The sequence below is a fragment of the Alligator mississippiensis genome, chromosome 1 (genome assembly GCF_030867095.1).
Source record: "Alligator mississippiensis isolate rAllMis1 chromosome 1, rAllMis1, whole genome shotgun sequence".
NCBI classification, from domain to species: Eukaryota; Metazoa; Chordata; order Crocodylia; family Alligatoridae; genus Alligator; species Alligator mississippiensis.
Genome location: NC_081824.1, coordinates 889,563 through 911,904, shown reverse-complemented (window position 1 = coordinate 911,904; position 22,342 = coordinate 889,563). Strand labels below are relative to the sequence as shown.

General features: G+C 46.9%; 1 protein-coding gene across 13 annotated transcripts in view; it reads left to right on the top strand.

Moving 5' to 3' along the window:
* The window catches only part of DTNB (dystrobrevin beta), a 296,518-nt gene that overhangs the window by 112,045 nt on the left and 162,131 nt on the right, over positions 1–22,342 (top strand). The window contains exon 13 of one of the 13 annotated variants that reach the window (XM_019497690.2): positions 20,082–21,699. The exons of the other annotated variants lie outside the window; for them this stretch is intronic. Coding sequence (XP_019353235.1) covers positions 20,082–20,094 — 13 coding nt within the window. The 3' untranslated portion in view covers positions 20,095–21,699. Of the gene's footprint in view, positions 1–20,081; positions 21,700–22,342 lie in introns of those variants that run through there. 13 annotated transcript variants of the gene reach the window in all.

The following is a 22,342-nucleotide window of genomic DNA, read 5'->3' as shown; positions in this document are numbered from 1 at the left end:
CGGCTGCTCCCCTTCGTGCCAGCAGCCCCCCCGCCCCATCCCGACTGGCTGCAGGCTGGGCCGCACCAGCCATGAGGACTGCTGGCTCCCACTGTGGAGCCAGCATTTTATTTTTAGGAAGTCTTTCTTATTTTTGATTTTTGCAGATTTTACAGACGATGCCCAATTTTTCAGTTTCCACAAAATAGCAAGGTCCCTAGTAGGTCTCTAGTCATCGTCACAAGGAGCACTCTCTGGAGGGGTTTTCTCTGTTTTGTTGCACTTTCTGCATTGAGAACTAGGCTATCAGAGTTTTAATGTCGTTCAGTCCTTGATTATATTAATGCATGCTCTTTCCCTTTTCTAATGTCTTGTGATTTTGATTGACTGGCCTTTTATCATCCCCTTTTAACAGTTTTGGCAGCCATTGAGGAAGAGCTGAAGTGTATGTAGCCTGTCAAAATACAGACTATGGAAAGGTGAGAGTAGTCCAGTAGCGAAGGTGATCATAGCATAGTGAAATGCCAGTGCGTCGTCGTCGTCATAGAAAGAGCACAGAAGATACCGTAGCATGATATTAATAGAAGTAGGACTAGGTAATGGCACAGTAGAGGCATGTAGTCTATCGCTGAGCTTCTCGAAAGCTACAGTTTTGAGTTATGCTAATTCTGTCTTGGCCACGTGATTGGTTTTTCAGTGTTTGCATCACTGAACAGTTGTTTGCTTTTACCGTTGTTATTTAATTCCTATGCATCGGGGGTTGTTGGATCTGATTTAATGGAATATAATTGGACTCCTTTTCCCTGTAAAATTAAAGTCATAAAAAGAAATTTTCTTTTAATGCGACTGTTCATTTCCGAGCTAGGAGTGGTTTGTTCTCTTCAGTTAATGACTTGTCATGTTAACAAAACAAGCAGGGTATAAATGGTCTATAAAATTAAAAACGAATAGATAACTATGTGCCCTGGTTGAGGCATGTTAGGAAAAACCAGCTTGAGTTATTGAGCTTTTAAGGCTGGATTTGCTGCAGTGGGGATGCTGCCCGGTCTGATGGCAAGCAGGACTTTCTTCAGTGTTTATTTTTTCCTGTGACTCCAAGATCATCAGTAACCAAAATTTGCATTTCATTCTTTGGGTTCTTTGGGTTTCCTTCATTCTGATTGATGCATACAAGTTTTTAACCAGAGAAAATCAGGATAACTTCATTTGAAAAGGGCGAACCTTATTCCATGACTGTATGTGTGTATAACATCTGAGACGAGAGCGGTTCTAGTGAAGTCAGGGTGACTGCTTGTATGACCAAAAGCTGACGGTTCTGATCCCAAAACTACAAGAGGAAGAAGTTTTATCTCATGCACGGATTAACAAGAGCACTGAATCGCTTCATTTGACTGCTAGGAGATGTTACTTCAGTAATGGGTCAAGTGAATGTGTGCCAAGAAGACCAGCAGTGGTCAGATTTCCCTTTCTTTAAATGTTGACACATTCACCATTGAACCACTCTGCCTCCAGCCAGGCCCTGCGGCCTAGTCCCCAAAACCGCTGTTCCAGTAGTACCCTGCCAGTCAGGTGGTTTATTATGCTGCGGAACAGCACAAATGGAAACCCTCGCACCAAGGCTGGGCTATATGTGTTTTAGCTGAAATTCAATGAATATTTCAGGGATGCTTCCAAACCATTTCAGTTTCATTTTAGGAGGATTTTCAAAGCACTGCCACTGTCTGTTAAAATGATTTCTCGGCCACTTCAAAGGTTATTTCACTGGGTCTGGTTTTGCTCATGACAACCCAGTGGTGATATTTAATATTGAGCTCTAATTCAGATTAGTTTGTTTCCATCTAAAGAATAATATAATCTTCAGAGTCACTTAGTGAACTTTTGTGCATGCTGCACATCTTCTCTTCACACCTTCATCCTCTTGTATAGTTTGCATTTTGGGAAAATCCAGAGTAGTCCTGTACAAAAGGACGCTGTGCTGGGAGTCAGGACCTGTGGATTCAGTTTCCAGCTTTGCTTCCATCTGCCGTGCAGTTTTGGGCGAGTCATCTCGCAGCTTTTTGCCGCTTTCCATTTTCGTCCTTTTGATTTTTGCCTTTTTAGATTGCAGCTTTTCAGGGCAGTCGTTGTCTGTTACTACGTCTGAACAGTTTCTAGTACAATGAGGGCTCTTTATGTGGTGTTGCAATAGTAAAAACAGTGCATTCAAGTAAGAGAGCTAAAAAGTACTTATCTTCCATATTTCTTCAGGGGAGTATGATTTTACATTAGGGTATGAAGACATGTTCTATGTCCAGTCCACGTGGATGAGAATGTGCTTTATGGTGAAATACTAGCTTTCAAGGCTGTAAACGCTGTATTCAGGCTCAGATCAAGGCTACGAAAGCCGCAGCTTAGGTTGTAGCGACAGTCTGGAGGCGTTTGTGGAGTGATCGTAGGGTCCTTGCCCTCCACACCCACTAAAGAGGACCAGAAGGCTGTAGCAGCGGGATATTAATAAAGGTCAGAGAGACCTGTATGGGGGCCAGATTACAACCCACACTACGGTTGCACATCTCTCTTCGCCCCCTCATATTACATGGTGAAATGTGATGCCTGATCCCCCTCCCTAAGAAAAAAAAGAGAGAAGGGTCCCCAGAGTGTCAGAGCCAGGAGAAAGCCTGCATACGTTGCACCGGAGAGGAGACAGGCTGAGCTCCCGGTGTAGCAATGAAGGCCGTAGCACAGATGGCTCTGTTAGAGAAGTTTGGCTGCGGGAATGCAGGCAGCTGGCCTTGCTGCATTAGCTGGTTTGAGACACTCCAGACAGCTTCAGACTTGTCAGCAAGCACACAGGAATATGAGGACCCTCTGGCCAGTCCACAGGGCTGTGAGTCTGTAATAGCTCCTAGTGAAATTACCTTATTCAATGAGAATCGTCCCTAGGGGTCTGTTGAAATGGTGCGGCTCTCTCCCATTTGAGTGTGCTACCTGTGCCCCGCCCCCGTGGTAGGTCAGCTTCTCTGGTGGTGCCAGGAGAAAGACGAGCATAATACCATTCCCTTGAAGAAGGGTTGAGGTATCAGTTATGAAGGCAGTTGAGTTCCTAATGAGAGGGCTGAAGTGTTTAATAGCTTTTTTTTACTTCGGCCTTCATAAATAAAGTCAGGGACCAGATGATGAATACAGTTGTCACCAATGATAAGGGAGGTGGCAAACAGCCTAGAGCAGTGGAAGAACAGGTTGATTGTTTAGGGAGGCTGGATGATTTCAGGTCAGTGGGGCAGACGAGATGCACCCCGGAGTAGTGGAGGAGTGGACTGCGGGGATTTCAGGGACGTTGGCTGTCCTCTTTGAGGACTCCTGGAGCTCAGGGGAGTCTTGGATGACTGGAAAAGAGCAAATATGGTGCCCATCTTTAGGAAGGGTCAGGAGGAGGATCCAAGGGATTACAGATCAGTCAGTCTGATCTTGATACCTGGAAAGATCACTGAACAGGTCGTCAAGGAATCCTTTGAAGCGTCTGGAGGAGAACCAGATGATCAGGGACAGCCAGCATGGATTATCAAAAGCAAATCATGCCTGGCCATGTTTTTTTCCTTCTATGGCAAAGTGACAAACTCTTGGAATAGTGGAGAGCAGTGGATGTGGTTTATCTTGATTTTGTCAAGGTTTTGAATACTGTCTCCCATGACATTCTCATTAAATAGCTAAAGGAATACAGTACTTCCATCCACTGTGTAAAGTGGATACATAATTGGTTGGATCATCGTGTTCAATGAGTAATAATCAATGGCTCAATGTCTAGTTTGGAAGTGGTTTCAATTGGGGCTCCCCAGGGTCTGTCCTGGGTCTGGTATTGCTTAAAACAGCAGTTATTAACCTTTTTAGATGCAAGAGCTCCCTCAGAAAATGGCAAATGCCAGCTCTTAATTATCACTCATTTTTTGACTACAGAAAAATAATAGAGGAATTGTTATGCTTTAAAGAACTCAGAAAGCCCGCAGCAGATCATAATGAACACTGTGAATTCCTATGTGAAATCTGTGGGTTTATCTTGTGAATCGTATTAGCCCAAGTGTAAAAAAACAAAAAGTTGTGTGGCCCGTGTACCTGGCTGAGAATCACTGGTTTAACATCTTCATAAATAATTTGGATGATGGGATCGAGCACGTGTTTAGCAAATCTGTGGACAACAGCAAGTTGGGTAGAGCTGCCGACACTCTGGAGGATGGGGCTAGGAAGCCAAATGAGCTGGATAAATTGGAGAAAAGGTCTGAAACCAATCAGATGAAAACCAGCAAAGATAAATGCAAAGTCCTGCCCTGAAGACAGACTAGCCGCATGTACGAATACAGTGTGGGGGATGACTGGGCAGGCTGCGATACTGCCGGGAAGGACCTGGGGCTTACAGTGGACCATAAGCTGAGTATGAGCTGCCAGCGTAGCCTTGATGCAATAAGAGCCTACAGCATCCTGGGTTGTGTTGATCTGCAGGAGTGCCACCTGCAAGTCAAGGGCAGTGAATCCATGGCTCTCTCTAGCACTGGTGACACTTCATCTGGAGTATCGCGTCCAGTTTTGGGCCCTGGGAAGTCAGACCGTGTGACAAAAATGATGAGAGGTATGGAAAGCATGACTGACGATGAGGGAAGGCTGGAAGAACTCGAGTTATTTAGCCTGGAGAAGAGCAGGCTGAGGAGGGGTTTGATAACATCTTCAAATACCTGAAGGGCAATTGTAAGGGGGATGGAGATAGACTTCTCTTGTCACTTGTTGGGGACAGAACCAGGAGCAAAGGCCTCGAACTGCAGCAGAGGAAATTTAGGTTGGAGACAGGAAGAACTGCCTCGCTCTGAAGGTGGTTAATTGAAACCAGCTACTTAGAGGAGTTGCGAAATCTCCATCCTTGGACATCTTCAAGAGCAGTTCAGACAGAGAATTGGCTGGGTTCGCTTAGCCAGGGATGATCCTGACTTGGGCGGGGCCTGGGCTAGAAGACCTTGTTAGGGCCCTTGCAGCCCCACTTTCCTATGTTCCTGATGCTCATTTCCTAAATACCTTGGGCAGCATCCTACATTACATGTCCTAGTCCTGAGTGTCATGTAACTTTTATGATCCTGCTCAATTGCCTGCTGCGCACTACTTTCACTAAGGGAAGGCGACAGACACCAGCTTCTTCTGCAGTCCTCTCCAAAGCAGCGACTGTTTTCCACCTTGAAAGTCAGTCAGTTCACGTCTGATCATACGTACAAGCTCTTCCTGCTGAATTCGTATTCCACAGTTGCAGTATTAGAAAGCCCATACGTTTTTACTTGGAATAGAAATTAAAAGAGCATCCGGTCTTTCTTTTTTTTAATTTGAGAGGAAAAAAGATCGTGTCGTAAAAGGATCGTGTCAGCATGGCTGTTAGGTTGCACGGTTTCCTTGTGTTACAGCTCATTCAGTTCTTTGTCTTTGGTTTCCTATAAGATTTCCATCAGTATGGTTTTGAAATTGTGAGCCGGAGTTCTTGTTCTTTTCAAATATATAAAACATTGCGAAGTGTTTTTAACAGTGCTCTTGTTCTTGTTCGTCTTCTGCCAGAATCTCGGTTTGCCGTTTTGGATGCCCCAGAAATTATCTCTGAAGTTGGGAAGCTCAGATCCGTCCTTTCGGGATACTTATTACATGACAGCTAGAAGTGCAAAGTGTTATGGATACTGCCCATTTTGATGTTTTGCTGTCCTTGTCTTTGCACTCATGCTTGTTGAACCGCATGAGACTGCTCTTGGCCCAATCCTCCAGTTTGTCGAGGTCTCTCTGAATCCCAGCCCGGCCCTCCAGCATTTCTACTACTCCGCCACCTGCAAGATAGCACCAAGCGGGGGGGAGCGATGCATATGAAGACTCTGGATCTGATCCCACCTCTCCTCCAGGGTGCAGAGGTCTGAATGCTCCCTGGATGTGATGCTTTCTCTTTCTGTACTCATTCCCATTAGCTATCCTAGCTTTGTCTCCCCATGCTGAGGCATCACCTGGAGCACTGTGCCCCGTTTTGGGACCCAGCCTTAGAAAAGGATGTTGACAGATCGGAAGAAGTCCAGTGCAGCGCCTGGGAAGGATAATGTATAAGGAAAGGCTGCAAGAAGTAGGGTTATTTAGTCTGGAGAAGAGAAGACTGAGGGGGCAGCGTTGATAATACTCTTCAGATACCTGAAGGGCGATGTAAGGGAGATGGAGATCCACGTTTCCCGTCAGCTGTTGGGGACAGGATTAGGAGCACTGGCCTCGAACTGTAGCAGAGGAACTTCCGGATGGAAATGAGGAGGCGCTTTCAGACGGAGGGTGGTGAAGCGTGGGTACAGGTTACCTGGAGAAACTGGGGTCTCCATCCACGGAAATGTTCAAAGACGGGTGGGGCAGACACACGGCCGGGGTGATTCAGTCAGAGACGGTCCTGGGCTCCAGCTAGACCTTGTAAGGTCTACTGCCCTGTGATCTTGTGTTCAGCATCACCATTCTTACTTATTGGGTCATACCTAAATTCCCTTTAATCTCAGCCCTATCGTCATGTTATTACTTGCTTTTTCGTTTCTATCCTCTGGAATTGTAAGAGGAGAATGGGAGGCATGCCGGGGAGATAAGAGGTTGTAATATTTGGTTATCAATGTCATCTTGTGTAGAGAGACAAGAGAGGAAGCAGGAAAATGGACAGGTTTCAGGAGGGAATTAAAGCTGGTAAAGACTCCAGCCGTGAGAGTGTGAGATTCAGTCGTGTTGGGGAAGTCGAATCATTCAGCTCCGAGGATGGCAAAACTGAAGGGAGAAAGAGGACAAATGGTAGTGGAGGAAGGAAAACCTGGTTATGGGATTTTCTGTGGTGACATCCCACAGTGCCAGAGCACGGCCTGACTTGGGGACCGGTGGTGAACCTCAGCTCGAGTTTGACAGGACAGATATTGCAGTGAGTGAATGGGAGGAAAGAGTGACGCCTGGGGTGAATCCAGGACTGAAGGGACGAGAGAGCAGGACTGGGAAGGGCCAAGAGCCGATGAGACGTCTCGGAGAAGGGATGCCATCCCATTACACCAAGCCACCTGAATCCAGCAGGATCCGGTCCACTGTACAAAGTTCAGAGTCCCCTCCTCTGCCATTATTTGGTGCATTGGGATTTGCTGGTCTGAGACAAGCTGGGTCCCCTGTTCCAAAAGCAGCGATCTTCCATTTTGCGCGGTCCTGCGAGGATGCTGCCAGCGGTGCAGATGCGAGGACGTGGCGCGCGTATGAAGGCGGGTCGTCGCCAGCGCTGTTCTGAACAGGTCGTAAGCACCGGGAACGCTGGTCAGCCTTGCCTTCCTCAGCCTGCTCCGGGAGCAAGGCCAGAGTATTGGGCCGTTTTAGTGTTGCTCTGACGTTTCTGGGCGTTTGTGAACTGAAAGCATAGCCTTAATTCATCTTGCTTCGATGTAGTCCGCTGGGAATAACAACATTTACGCTTGTTTGTATTAATTATGGGATGGAGAATATTTATTACAGAAATTAATGATGACTTTAACCTAATGATTAAAGGGGATCGAAAAGCCAAAGAAGGTATGCGCGCAGATTATTAAATTAGCATTTCTGTCTGACAAATGGGAGGAAATGTTCGTAGAATAAGAGACAAGTAAGCAATGGTGAGACTAATTTTCCGCTGAACATGCATCAGTGGTAAATGTTGACAAAGTCCAAGCTTGATGAGAAGTTCGTGTTCATTTTAAAAAGTCTGCCGCTATGCACGTTTTCTTTTCGTGAAGAACAACCCAGTGCTTTGCAGCAGAAAGAAAATGCGGCTGTGAATAAAAATGTCTATTAAATGTTAATTGTAACCTAATAGTTTTGGAGCAAAATATTACATGAAAAGTTAATGTGAAATCCTAGTCCTGACACAGTGATTTATGAAAAATGGTATCTTTTGTCCGAGTGTTCCTGAACTGGGAAATATCAAAATATTTAATTTTGAGCCAAGTAATTGTATTGATTTTTCTTGTATAAGTAAAGAGGCAAACTGGATCTATTTAAAACCTGCAGAAGAGTTAGGCTCTGCCCTTGTGGTGGAATTGAAGCTAACGAGGCTCCTTTGCTAGTGGAAATTGAACAAGTAATTAGCTGACACAACAAACAAATAATGGGATGTCAATGTGACATTTAGTGCCAGATGCTGTAATAAGCTTTGCCAGCCTAGGAATGTGTTTGTGCAGTTAACATGCAGCTAACCACGACGTGATTGATGGTTTCAGGTAAATAGTTAGTAAACAGGAACGATCCCTTGTAATTCGGACTGCCAGCTGCAGCACCCAAAAGAAGCTCGTGCCTGACCCAAGTAGGAGATGATAAAAATGAATCTCATTTCAGGACAAAGCAAGAAAACAAGGGCTAGACTTTTTCAAAAGCTGTGATGGAGGAATCGGGAGCAAGACCTGATGGCAGCGTCGGTACGTGAGAGAGGAGAGGGGGGAGGCAGCTTGTGTGTGATCGTCAGTTGTGTTCCTATCGAAGGTGAAAGAACAGAGCAGACTTGGTCTAAACAAAGCTGCTTATTTTTTCCTAACTCTTGGCTTGAACCAGAGGCAGATCGATCATGGTGATATCCGTGGTAGTGATACTGCGGGGCGCGACGAAGGGAGATGAGTTAGGTGTGGAGACCCCCGTACATTTCGGAATAAATCCCTCCTGGTGAAAACTGCTTGTTCAGCCTGTTTTACTCTATTCTTTTTCAGAGCACCTGGGTTCTTTCTTACAAGAGTCACCATCCATCATTCAACTAGTAAAATCACTTTCCCCCCGCTGCTTTAGGATGTTCAGTTCCTTTTTCAATATGCTTTCCCTACAGTTTTCTGAATAAAGATGAAGCCCGTTGTCTTCACCTTGAGGTAGAGCCGTACTGCTGCCTACACCTCAGCTCACACATTTCCCTCTGACAGTGGCTCTCAACCTTTTCAGATCCAGGGGCACCCCTCCACAAGTGTCTTGAGTTTGGCGGCACCGTTCGAGAGCCCAGCGCTGCCATCGCTGCTGCGGCCAGGTGACACTTCCCCATGCACGGTGTGCAGAGCCGGGCTGGGAAGGTCTGGAACTAAGGATTGCATCCCGCCGCCTGGGAAAAACGCCCCTGTACCTGCTCTTCCAGGGCAGGAGGATTGCCTTACCTGGCCCAGGTGCCCCGCATCCAGCTCTTCCAGCCGTGCAGCGAAGGGCTGTGTGGCAGTCCCCACGGCTGGGCAATGCGAGCCGCTCTAGCCCTGCTGCTGCCGCTGGCCACTGAAGGGCTGTTTCTGCCATGCAGAGATCGGGGCTTGTGCCTCTCTTGCTCCCTTCTCCCCCCGCTTAGGATGCTGAGCACAAGGGCACTCTCCTGCCTTTATTAGGGTTATCTGGTAAACCTAAAGCAGACAGGAGTGCTTCTTTGCCTGCAGCCCTTCCCCGCGCGGAAGTAGAGGTGTGTGGGACAGGTCCACCTGCCCCGGGCACGGCTCTCTCCAGGAGCAGCATGCAGGGTGGACGGGGAAGCGCTGGAGCAAGAGGCAGTTGCATCCTGCACACGGGGAGGGCAGATCCCCTGGTTGCAGCAACAGCAGTGGGTGCTGCCACGTTGCAGAGCCCCAGGTGAGAACCTCTGCTTTATGGCTGTGACTTGCCCTGCCTCCATCTGCCCGGGGCGGTTCATTTTGCCCACGCCTCTTGCCTGGCTACCTGCGTTGTCTTTCTCCCGCTCTTGACTTCACGCTTCTTCCAGGATGTCTGCAAGAGCCTCCCGTCTTTGGTGCACCCTTCATCTGCCCCCTGTTTTTCAGTTCGTAGTTCTCTGTCGTTTTACTATATACTTTTCATGTTTGTTCCCATTTCCAAAGTGAAGAACTTACGAAGTTTGGACCAAAGCCGTATTCGTTATGTTTGCACCAGAAATTCTAGTGTAACCCAGAACGCTTGAATCAAGAAACACTTAGATATTTTTGTGTGTTGATTAAGATTGCTAACCAGCAGCCATCTTGGTTTTCTCTGTTAAAAATCCAAAATTATCTGATTTAAAAACCCCTAATCCTAATTTTTTCCATGATTATAATGAAACACTACTATATACATAGGTATCAATTGAACACAATGTTTTATTGATATATTTACAATTTTAAAGCACTTTGAAAGCCTACCAGTGCCTCGATCATTATAATCAAATAAATTCTAAATACCTATATATTTTGGCATTTGATTTTGGTTATTTTATCATGGAAAATCAGAGCTCGCCCTGTCCCCCTTTCTCCTTTAAAGGAGAATGTCCACATTTTTCCACGGCAAATGGAAAACCTGAGTCCCTGCTAATAACATATTAAAATGCTATGAAAAATTAAACAAACCATTTTGTGCAGTAGAACGTTTCAGTGTTCTTCATTCAATACATTGTAAGGCTTTATTAAGGGGGAGGCCTGTTGGCAAATGCAGTGAAAGCTGGACAGTCATCGATGAGTAGCTCCAAGTCTCCAGAGTGAGGAATAGACCCCCCAGACGTGGTGCTGGCACCGACCCTACACACTTGCCGGGGTGATCTGCCCCCAGCTGACTTCCTGCCCCTGGGGCGGGGGGTGGACCCGATGATCTTGCGAGGTCCCTTCCAGCCCAATTGTCTGTGAAATCTATCTATGAAGCATGGGGTTTTTTCCACTATTTCTTGTATTCTTCCAGCCTACATCGTGCCCTCCTCAAGTCTAAGCTCTGCTCAGACAGCAGACTTCTAGCTCTTACAGAGTTAATCAATAAAATCCTTATTGAAGCACTTCTTTAAGCCGTGAGTTTTCTGACCAGAAGCCAGAGTGTTTGATTATTTTTTTAAACAATTGCCCACTTGTATTTCATAGCACAGCTGTTGAGGTGAAATGTGCTGAAGAGGCGGTTTCAGACGAACTGTTTGTTTTATGTAGTCTGAGGGTCTCGGCAGAATGACATGTTTAGACCAGTTTACATCAGTTTGAAGAAGTAGTGGACAGATGTGGCAAGCCCCCAAATTGCATAACTTCACCCAAGTGAAAATTGCCCCTGAAAAAATAAGCATAAACCGTACCTATGTAAGCTGCATTTTTAGGTTTAGTCTGTCTGCATTCATCCTAGCGCAGCTGTTTGGTAAAGGCAAGGACTAATGTGCTCCCCTGCCACATAGGAGCAAGGCACAGCAACAGCCATCTACTGTCAGCACCTACCCCAGCATTGCTGCGTGTTTGTCCAGTCTTGGTTGTGCTGTAATTCATACTGATACACACCTGTTTGTGTTCATCCGTTCATCCCACTGCGACCATTTCACCCTCAAAACTCAGAATATTATTATTAATGTGTATTGGCTAGGCAGGGATCAAAGTACCTGAAGCAAAGAAGGTGACCCAAGGAATCTGTTAATTGTGAAGAACGTGCTACGCAGTAGGCAAAATAGAAAATTGTCCATTCCTTGAAGAATCAATGGCAATTAGAAAATGGATGAAACTCATTCAGACCCAGAGAAGATTTGATTTCTTTTTAAAGGCATCTTCTCAAGTTGCATAACGATGAAATGATGTTTGCAGAAGTGATGGGGATTTTGTGATATCTTTTATTAGATCAGCTGTATAGTTGGGAGAGAGGTAAGCTTTCGGGCACACGCTGCCCGTGCTCAGGACTTTCAGTCCAATAAAAGATATCGGAAAAAAGCCTTGCTTCACATACGTTTGCTGGACCACTGCGGCTACAACAACGCTCCACGCCCGCTGCAGTATTTATAGATTAATTTTTTGTGTGCCCATCTGAAGAAAACTTTACGCGTTTGTCTTCTCTGAAGAGTTAACTCAGGTCATGACTCGTGTCACCCCTAACCCTGGTCCCATCCATACACAAAAACCATTAACCCATATGTTGGTAGGGGAATGGAGGTGCGTAATCCTTCACTGTATCAGCAAGAGATCTTGATATTGGTCAACATACTGGCAAAACTGTTTTTAGGATTTGAACGTGTGTGTGTGTGTGTGGAGGGGCGTAATACATGTCAGCATTGAAGCGCAGCGTTGTTGAGATAAGCTGCTTGTACACCAGGAGCACTGTGCTGATGCAGTACGCAGGCAGCGCGCTCCTAGTGCATTTGGCCCTCGCTGAGTTAGCTGGCCTGGCAGCAGATGTAGCCGGAGGTACCAAAACCTGGCAGCTGCTCGCACGAATCCAGTCACTGTCGTGCAAACGTAACGTGCACAAAATGAACTGTTCCGAACAGGAGATTTTACCACACCGTCAACTCTCTTATGAAATCTGAACTTTCATTTCTTCCTAGGAGAACTTTTACAATCTTTTCTCCTATGCCTGAAGAAAGGTGCCTGTGCCTGAAAGCTTGCAAATAAAGAATTTTTGTTTGCTAACATCTAGTTGGTCTAATCGAAAATATCACCTCTACCACAAGTTCTGATTCCTTTTGCAGTGTGACCGCTCTCACTAGAGCAAGACAAGAGCATGAATCAGCAGGAGGCCTGTCGCAGACCGTTTGAGAAGTAGTCATTTCCAGTCTGTCTAGAACGGTGGTTTTCAACATCTTTTCATTTGCGGACTCCCTAAAAATTTGAATGGAGGTGCAAACCCCTTTGAATTGTAAGTGCGGGTATTCACATACTTTTGATTGAGTATAGTCATCTCTTGTGGACCTCTTAGACATAGTCTGTGGACCCCAAGGGACCACAGGTTGAAAACCACTGCTCTACAACTAAGTTGCTGTGGTTTTAGCTTTCATGTACCGTGGGATCCAGAGGGCAGATGACCAGTTGCCACATGTCAGCTGTCCCTTGGTAAGTCCCATCTCCTGTTCACTGATTATAATGTGATCATTTGTCTGTGTCCTCTTTCTAGGAAAGATAAAACTAGATAAACAGAGTTAATTTATGCAGTAAAGACACAGCCAGAATTGGGTAAAAATGAATATATTTCAGTTGTGGGGGTGGTGTCACAATAGGACTTTTTTGAGGCAAAGGGATGCTTTAGCAATAGAGATGCCATTGAAGTCAATAAGATGTAGAGAAATCACTGCAGGGCTCCTCCCGTGTGGTGACCCAATGTTAACAAGGGTTTTATAGCTTCTTCAGCACTGCAGTGATGAAATGTCAACACATACAAAGGAGTCTTTCTTTAAACTGTAAAAGGTTTTTAACCTCCTTGTTTTCAACTTGTACATGCAAAACAGTGTACCACTATCTTCCTTCCTCAATCTGTCATGGGGTGACATCAGTACACCAACTTCTGATTGCAGTTAAGCTACAATGTGTTTGTATTTTTCATAATCTTTTGGCTGCATCATCTGCTGAAGTTGGATCACCTCTACCACTAGCAAATCATAGAAGCGAAAGGCTGGAAGGGACCTCCAAAGAGAGAGTCCAACCCCCCTGCTCTGAGCGGGAATACTGCTGAGATCACACGCTCCCAGCAAGGCGTCTGTCCCGTCTCCTCTTGAAGACTTCCAAGGTTGGGGGCTGCACCACGTCCTTAGGAAGTCTGTTCCAGATCCTGGTCACCCTTGCTGTAAAGAAGTTCTTCCTTGCATCCAGCCTGAAACCATCCTCTGATAGTTTATGGCCATGGCTCCTTGTCCAGGCCTGCTTGGATCCACATCCTATCCCCTAATGTGTGTAATGCAAGCCGTTTCCCAGGTGTGGTTGATTTCAGGATCGCTTATTTTGGACCAAATTACTCACTCTTTTGCAACCCAATTTTCTTCACTGTCAGCTGGAAAAGAAGAGATGCCTATTAACATATCTCACTATCAGTCTGAAGAATAATGCAAGTAGAAGTAGTTGTAGGGATGATGCCAAGTCAGTGATGGAGAAAAAGAGGGAGATATTGAGGGGTAAAATTATTTGCATGGACAGACTAAAAAGAAAGGATGATAAAACAGCGTTATAATTTAAAGAAAAGGGTTTCCACCACACTTTACTCAGTGGTGTGCTGGGGGGACTCCTGCAAGCCCCTTCAATCCTGTAGCTAAGATTAGAGGGATGCTGGAGGCAATTTTTCTGGTCCAGGTAGCGTTCTAGACTTCCCTCTGGTTGATGCTATTTCATCCATAAAATACTTCTGAACAGTACATGGCTTTGCTTTTGGAATAGGCCTGACTGCACCAGCTGGCAGGTGTTTTCAAAGCACTTCCCTAGAACAAGCAGGCCAGATCTAGCCAGCGGACCCACGTCCTCCAGCCTGCTGGGCTCCCCGCAGGTGTGTCCTGGCAGCAGGGGAGCAGCGGCAGTGTCCACTGCTGTTCCCTTGCTGCCACCTTTCCAGACCCGTGGGGAGCCCAGTGGGCTGGGTAGTGTGGCCCTGGCATGAGCTTGGGCACGAGGGGCTGGGCTGAGATAGCATGGGGCTCAATGCAAGCATGCAGGGCTGGGCCAAGGTGACACAGGGCCTGATCAGGGTGAGATAGATAGGGCCTGGTCTGGGTACGTGGGGCCAGCCCAGCCCCTGGCCCCATGAAGCAGCCCCATGCCGCTCATCTTGCCCGCAAAGCTGAAAGGCTGAGCATCGCTGCTCTAGAAGGATAACCCAGGCTTCCCTATGCGATCTTCATCCCCTTATATTCTGCATGTCGAATGCTTTACCGGCTGGGTAATGAAAATTTCACAGGAGCAAAGTATGAATGATTTGAACCAAGGGTCTCTAGCGTCGGTAAATGATGCTGCCCTCCTTCCTTGGTTTTCATGAATGTATTTATTATATGGTTACGAAAATAAGCAGCCCCTCCTGTCCCACCTATCTGAGCAGTCGTAACCCTGTTACACTGGCGTTATCAAAGATTTCGAGGGACTTGTTGGGAGCCTTCCTTAAAACGTGTCAGCATGTCGTTTTTCTTTGTTCAAGGAGCCTTCGGTCTTAGTAAAGTGAGAGGGTCTTTTGGCTATCTGCGGTTCGTCCAAAATCAGCGTGACCTTCGCTTTTCCACGGGAAGTTCTGTCCCCTTAGATATTTAACACAAGAAAGTTCAGGGTACTAGGACATGTCTAGCGAGGCCTGGCTCACAGAATTTACCTGCTCGCTGCTGATCTAAACATATTAACCGCAAGGGGGGAACTTCATAAACGAGGTCCAGACATAATATCATCTTACAGACCCAGCACGCTCTCTCAGCTGGTGCAGAAGGGACGCTTGGAGACTTCACAAGAGTCTCTCCTTGGATCCCTTTTACGGTCCGTTTTTGTATCCTCCTCTGGCGAGGTGTCTCTAGCAGGGTGGTCTGAGCCTTTACGTGGGGCAGACAGCCCAGGAGTAGGAACCCAGCGGTGGGCGAGCAGCTGGCAGTTAAAACCCACGGGAGAGAGAAGAGAGCAAGCGGCGTGCGGTGGTTTGTAGCCAGGAGGCAGACTGCAATTCAGAGGCGCTTGCTTCTGGGACTGGCCAGAGCTAAAGGCCCTCTCCTGCCCCTTGGAGAAAGGTGAAAGGTTTTTCTTTGCTCCCTTTTGTTCGGCTCAGGGGTCGTTGCCTGTGTTCGGGACTACCGTGTGGACTGGCTCGGGGAGCCGAGCCCGCGGCGTGGGAACCGGTGCACCAGCCTGCACACGCAGCAGCTTTTCTCTTTCACTTCTGCGGCCTTAAAGGATGGATCATTCTCGTCAGCCTCTCTCCCCCCAGAGCAACAAACTACTGCTGTCTCCCACGCCACGTATTACTCTCCTCTTTTCCAGTGGTTGTCTCCCGAAAGGCTCCGGTACCCGCTTCTGCTGCTGCTCGGGGCTTTCGGCGGCAGTAAAGGCGGGAGGCGGTAGGATTTCTGGCAGTTCACCTCTCCCTGCGGGGTTTGAATAGGAGCGATGAAGCTGACCAGGCATCTCATTAATCTCACTCCAACCTTTCCTCCAAAAGTGTTCGGAGAAAAAAAAATCGGTACCTTGCTTTTCAACTGTCAGACGCAATAAAATTCCTCTCTTCCCTGGTGGCTGAATATCCGGTAGTTCCCAAGCGTGTTCCTGTCCTGCAGACGAGCCCTCTTGCCACAGCTTCTGACAAAGACCCTGCGTGATCTTTCAGCGTGTAGAGAGGAGCTGTCGATGTCTATCCATTTTCATTGTAAGGTGCCTGGGAGCCATTTTGTGAAGAACTGTGACGGTTTCCAGCTTGGCTCCCTCTGGCAAACTGGTCATCCTCGTGTTACTGGCCTGACGGTAGCCAAGAGTGCGCACGGTCATATCTTTCTTTTTTTATAAGCAGGTGATGGAAATTGTACTTTACAAGCCAAGTTCTGTTTAAAACGATCTAACTGATTCTCTGGGTTTGGGATTTAGTTAAGTCTATTTTAACAGGCAGTTTTCAGGAAACAGTAACTCAGTTTCTAACCTGATCTGGTAGGTAAATGAAGCTATATAATCATGAAGAATTGGGAGTCTTCCCTATTCAGGTAGCACCTCTGCTCCGCATCCATCGTAAAAGAAACAGTATGTTTTTTTGTCCAGACAGAGGAACCACCTTGCCGTCTATGGCAGCGTCCTGGCGTGCCTGCACTGCACAGCCCTACGTGCCCATCCTCTAGATGCATCGCTCCACGCTGGTACATTGGCAGCTTTTAGTTTGTCACGAGTGCACGTGGGAGCACGCCCAAGGGGTCTTAGCTCCTCGCCCGCTGGAGAAACTCCTAAGAATTGATCTGTAACGTACAATGTGAAGACTTACCCATCTTTTCTGGACGACTGTGCAGAAGTCATTTGAGCCTGCTAACCCCTTTGGTTTTGGTATTTCTCATTCTGTATGCTTCTCACTTCTGTTAAGTCCTCCTGCACACCATGCCATGGACTCATCAGATGAGCCGCTTCTGCTTGGGGCTGCAGAAGAGTTTACGTGGCAGGGCAAGGCTCTGGGTGGTACTTGTACAGCAGTTTCTGAACAGTTGCGGGTCGCTGGATTCAGAGGGCTAAATTCATAGCAGACCAGAGAGACTTGTTGCATGCTATAATAGTTGTGAATTCCCCAAATGTATGCATCTAGCAAAGTCTAGGAGAAATGCATTATCATAGAGACATAGGACGAACAGCTCCAAAATTTCCATAAGAGAAAGAAACGCATCCCGAGAGCTGAGTGAAGTTTGCCCCAGCCCGCTCTAATGGAGCCCATACCAATCGCGAAGCGTGTTGCATTTTCTCCCTGTTAGCCGACTACCAGAGATTGCTGCAGGTCCATAGCTAATCAGAGTAGAGTTGTCAAATTAATTGTTAGTGACGTGGTGATGACGTTCTATGAGGAAATTAGGAGTGTGACTTATCCATGGGTGGCGGACTTAACAGATGTGCCTGAAATAATCGCTTTCAAAGAGCAGGGTTCCTTCCCATCAATGGTACTTATGCCCATGGTGTGCTTGTAAGAAGATGCGTGTAAATATGTCAGCTGTAGAGGTTACCCTGCATCCTTAACCCAAATGCAGGCTCTTCAACACCAACCTAGGATGCATTGGAAAGGCTTCTGATTTCCAGGTGCTGAGGAGATCTGGCATTTACTGGTTGGGATAAGCAGGGACGTATTTCTCAGCTAACGAACACGAAGAAGGGAGGGTAGGGTGGCACTAGGGTAGGGAGACTAACTGCTTTAGACATGTATATACTTTTGCAGGTGACAGCCAACTTGTTGAATGCTATGGGTGGAGTTGCAGAGAACAGGGATAATAAATAGAAAGGAATTTCAATACAAAATATAGGGAAAGGGGGAGAAAAGGGTAGTGATAGTGATCAGTAGTGATACACAAGGCAATGAAGCCATTGAGGGACATACATAATGGTTATAAAAGCTAGTCCAGGTAATGGGACAAGAATCCATAATCTCTGTTGTGGTCTCAGTCCAGTCTATGGATGATTTCTTGTTCTGCAATCTCATGTTCAAATTGCTTTTTAAAGTCTATTGTTTAAGAACAGCTAACAGAGAGGTAGTTAGTGGGAAGTCAGGTGGAAGACGGTTACTCTGAGCTCAGTGTTAGGTGTCCAGGGCAGTCAGTGCTCTGCCGCGGGCTTTTGTAATTGTCTGGTACTGATATCAAATTGGTGTCCATTCATTCTTTCATATAGGAGTCAAATATAGGCAGCAGAGGGGCTCTGTAAGCATGCAATGGTGTACATGACAACGGTAGAGAAGCAGGTGAATAAATCCTAGATGTTATAATCCATTTTGCTTGGCCCGGTGGTGATGTGACTTGTGTTGATGAGGGAGCGCAGCTGGCATCTTGGTCCCTTCCAAGATCTGGTGGCGTGGTGGGAATAGGAGGTAGGCAGTCTGCTGAGTGTGGGGCTACCTGTGAAACAGGACAGGCTTCTCCCTCCCCAGGGCAACCCAGAGATGGTTGCCATTTTCCAGGAGAGGTTGGAGGTCATTAATGATATGTTGAAGATGTCCAAGATAAGGACTGTAGGTGATGATCAGAAGGGTCTGTTGCCCTTGTCTTGGCATTGGTGTTGTCGCAGACCCAAGTGGGGTCTGAGTCTGGCTATGGGTTGGGGATTGTATTGTGAGCGTAGGAAGCCCTGCTCCATGTAACTTGGGTGTGCATCCTGGTCCGTGAAACCGGGGCAGATCTTGGCTGTGGAAGATGGATCTAGTGACGATGGATCTCCTAACGATGTGGTCATCATTATGGAAGGTGTGTCCATATCTACCATTATTAGAGAGGACTGTGTCCACCCTCTAATGCCAAGGCTTATAACACCTTGAAGGATCTGGCAGAAGACATTTTAATTATGCACTTGACATTTGCAGACTGGTGGTGGAAGGTGGAGTTGGCGGGATGGCTGCCAACCTGGTTGGGTGTGTTGGCGTGATTGTGTCACGCTGCTGCCTGCACAACCTCTGCAGGGCAAAGGGCTCAAGTCACTGTTGGCTTGCAGGCCTCGTACAGGCAGCTAGAAAATGCCCCTGTCATCATGGGCCGAGTCCAGGGGATACTTTGGTATACCTACCACCCTCGTATTGCCAGGTGACTTGGTTGGCAAAGGATGGACTGTCATATTGTGACAGAGGAATGTAATATTGGTTACTTTCATATCAACCTTATTTGCTATCGATTGACTTTAGTACTGCTTCTCAGATATAGGCGTCATCCTTGCTTCCCAAGTTACTGTACAACCAAATCAATGTATTAGCAAAGGCAAAAGTGGGAGAGTATTAACACAACCACTGCAGACACAGCAATTGCCTGTCAGTGTCTGCACAATGCAAGTAAATGTGCAAAGTGAAAAGTCCAAACGTACGCACAAGAGGGAATACCGACCATCTCCTATCCAACACTCGCCCTTTCCCGTATTAATTGAGGTTGAGTTTCACGAGAGTCTCGAGGACCAGAGTGATGCAGCTGAGGGGTAAATAGCTGCTATGAGAACGGAAAGGCATGTTACCTTTTTAATGTGGGGACACTGCATTACGATGGAGGCACAGTGAGAGACTTGCGTCAACCATGCGTGCTTTTATTCCTATTCAGAAGTCCTTGCAGCAGAGAAGTCCTCCATAGCAGAAAATACTGAACTGAAAGACAAGCTGCAGTAAGAATTGCACATTTGCTTTATTAAAAAAATGAATCTGGTTATGACAACTACTGGGTGTGCGGTACGTTCCTCCAGCCAGCTAGTCATGCTGAGGATGACGGGCATCTTGCCATTTGGCTGAGATGAGTTGCTGTGTCCAGGAGCTGGAGCAGGCTCTGTGGAAATGAAAACTTAAACACTGAGCAAATGTACATGACCCAGCAGGTAGCTTCCCATACACGTGGGCACGAGGAAAGTGGATAAAGGAAGGGCAGGAGCCTCCAGATCCAGTGAACTGTGAGCGTGTTGTACAAGAGCTCTCTGAACACAAGCCTGGGTACCTGACCTGAACTACTTCTTTCTCTACGCTGCAAAATCAGACAGGCTTGTTTTGGGGGAGAGGGGAGAAGAAGCTCTCTAGTCATTACACACTTTCTCCCACACCCCTGACTGAATTTGCTTACACAAGTTCTGTGCACACCTAGGCATGCATTAAAGGTTTTGGGTGTGGGTGTTAGAGGGCTGCATGGGCAGCAACTTGTATCAGCCTTATGGAGCAGGGCATAGCCTCAGGGACTGTTTGGCTGGTCCGCGCTATTCATGCCAGCTACTCTTTTCACTCATTGTCTCCTGCAGATTTAGAAATTGAGGTAATCAAACGTCCCACGTAATCCTGTGACCACAGATGATTCTGGACCTGCCAGGATCCCTCAGAGTAAGACTCCCTTTCGCTGAACCGTTGCAAGCCTTGCGTTATTCAACCCATCTTCCATAAGTCACTGGTGGAGGACAGAGAGAGAGGAAGAAAGAATGACTTGCAAATATAACGTTTGGGGTTATGGCTCAAAATGTGAAAAAATAATCAAATTCCTGATGTTTCAGTAAAACTCCTTTTTGCTTTTAACTGTTTCTCTGGTTTCTGCAGCCAGTCTGCAGAATATTAGGGTTCTGTGAAGAGCATGTCTCCTCTGCAATTTTCAAATAAGCAGTGGGAAGAAAATTATCCAAAGGTAACGTGAACTATTTGAAGGTAAAGTCTCTTGTATGTGAGCAGTGCAGGGTGCTTCTAAATAACACTAAGGATAAGAGTTCTTTTTTTTAGGCTTCCCAAAAAATATAAAATAACATTTATATATCTGTTAAGATTCTGGCTGGAGTAGTCATTGTCCAGCTATAAGAGCAGCTCTGCAAGCCTTTAGATTAAAGAAGAGAAGTCATTTTCAGGCCCTTCAGCAGAGCCATAGTTTACATATTATCAATGTCATTTATGTAGGATCCATGATTCTAAAAGATTATTTGCCTCTGAATTGCTAACTTGTGCTATATTTGTAGCTGCAGCAGGTGGAAGTATTACAGAAGGATTAAGAGATGGCCTTTACAGTGAATAAGGGGCAGATCAGGTTGCTGGAAACAGATTTAACTACAACCATAACCCTTCTGAAGTGTCCCCTTTGCATCTTAAACTAGGCATTGTATTGAGCATCAGTCGCTTCCAGGGTCCAGGTGGCGGTCAGTACTGAAGCAATGAAGCCTTCTGCAGCATCGATGTTCGCAGAAAATGTTGTGCTGCTGAAGCTGCCAGCTTCTGAGTGAGAGCTAAAACTACCTTTATTGTCATTAAAGTTTTTATAATCCCCGCATCTCTTCTGCTACTATTAGAGGCAAGCGAATCGGAGCATTTTTTGCAGCTGGGACCATGCACTTTTCTGGGAAGCCGTAATTTCCCAGTTCAAACCTGCTTCTTGAACTTGCTCTGTTTTACTATGGCTTGCACTAAGCTGAAGGCTAGCTCCGCAGTGCTGAGGAGAGGCTAGTTGGTTTGGGGTGGTGGTAGTAGTTGAAGGAGTCATTTTGGCCTAAATGAGCACTTGGACTGAGTCTGGGAGAAGTAAAGCCGGGGGCGAGAAGTGTGCGCAGACCGTAAGGCACGAGTGCGGTTACACATCCAAGATGACCAGTCACAAGTCCAAATCTGAGCTCACCTTTAGACAGGTGAGTAGCACTTATATGGCTAAGTTAACTATGTGAATGGCATTTTGGGCCACCTACAGAGATGCTTTGATCCTAATTTTCCCACGAGGAAACACAGTTCCTCGGAGTTGCAGACCAGCGGAGGCGGAGGACCCTCCTGCCTTCTCGCCTGAGCACATCACGGCGAGGGCACTTGTCCAGGCAGCGGGAGCGCCAGCTTCTGGCTCTCCTCACCCAGAAAGGCCTTGATCCTGCATTTCCCAGCAAAGTGTTATGACCATCAGGCCAGGAGCTAGGCATCGTTGAAAGCACCCTCCGCCTCTTCTTCGAGCTGCTGCGCTGGGCAGCCCTGACGGGGGGAGCACTGCCTCCGGGGAGATGCCCTTGGATGACTTCAACGTCCGATGCCTCTCCACGGCTAAAATGTGGGAGCTGGGAGACGCGGGAGCCTGACCCGACCTTCTCCTCTCCGCACAGGAAGTGAAGGGGACGGGGGCCTTCAGGTGCAGAGCCGTGTTTTCTCCACGACAGACAGCAAAGCAAAGGGGGTGGAAATCGCCACATCCGATTCTTGGGCTGCAGCCACACGTTGGTTAGCAAAATAATGAGAATCCTGGGATTTTCTGGGCATACCCATTTTATATAAACGTTTCGTATCAGTTCACACGTGTCCACTGCCCTTTCCGCTTTGCTCCCAGCCAGGGTATCTGGAACAGTTTCTCTGAACGCCCGACCGAGTCTGCTTTCACGCGTCGTTGCAGTTTCTCATAAGTGTGCAGTTAAAGGTGGGCATCGCTAATAAGGACCTAGCCGAGATCAGATACAGGGCCTCTGTCTCTTCCCGTGTCCTCGCGAGCAGCGCTCCTGCAACGCTTTTGTGAGCAGCGGGATTCTCGTGTTTTCTAGGCCCCTAGACCTCGCAGCAA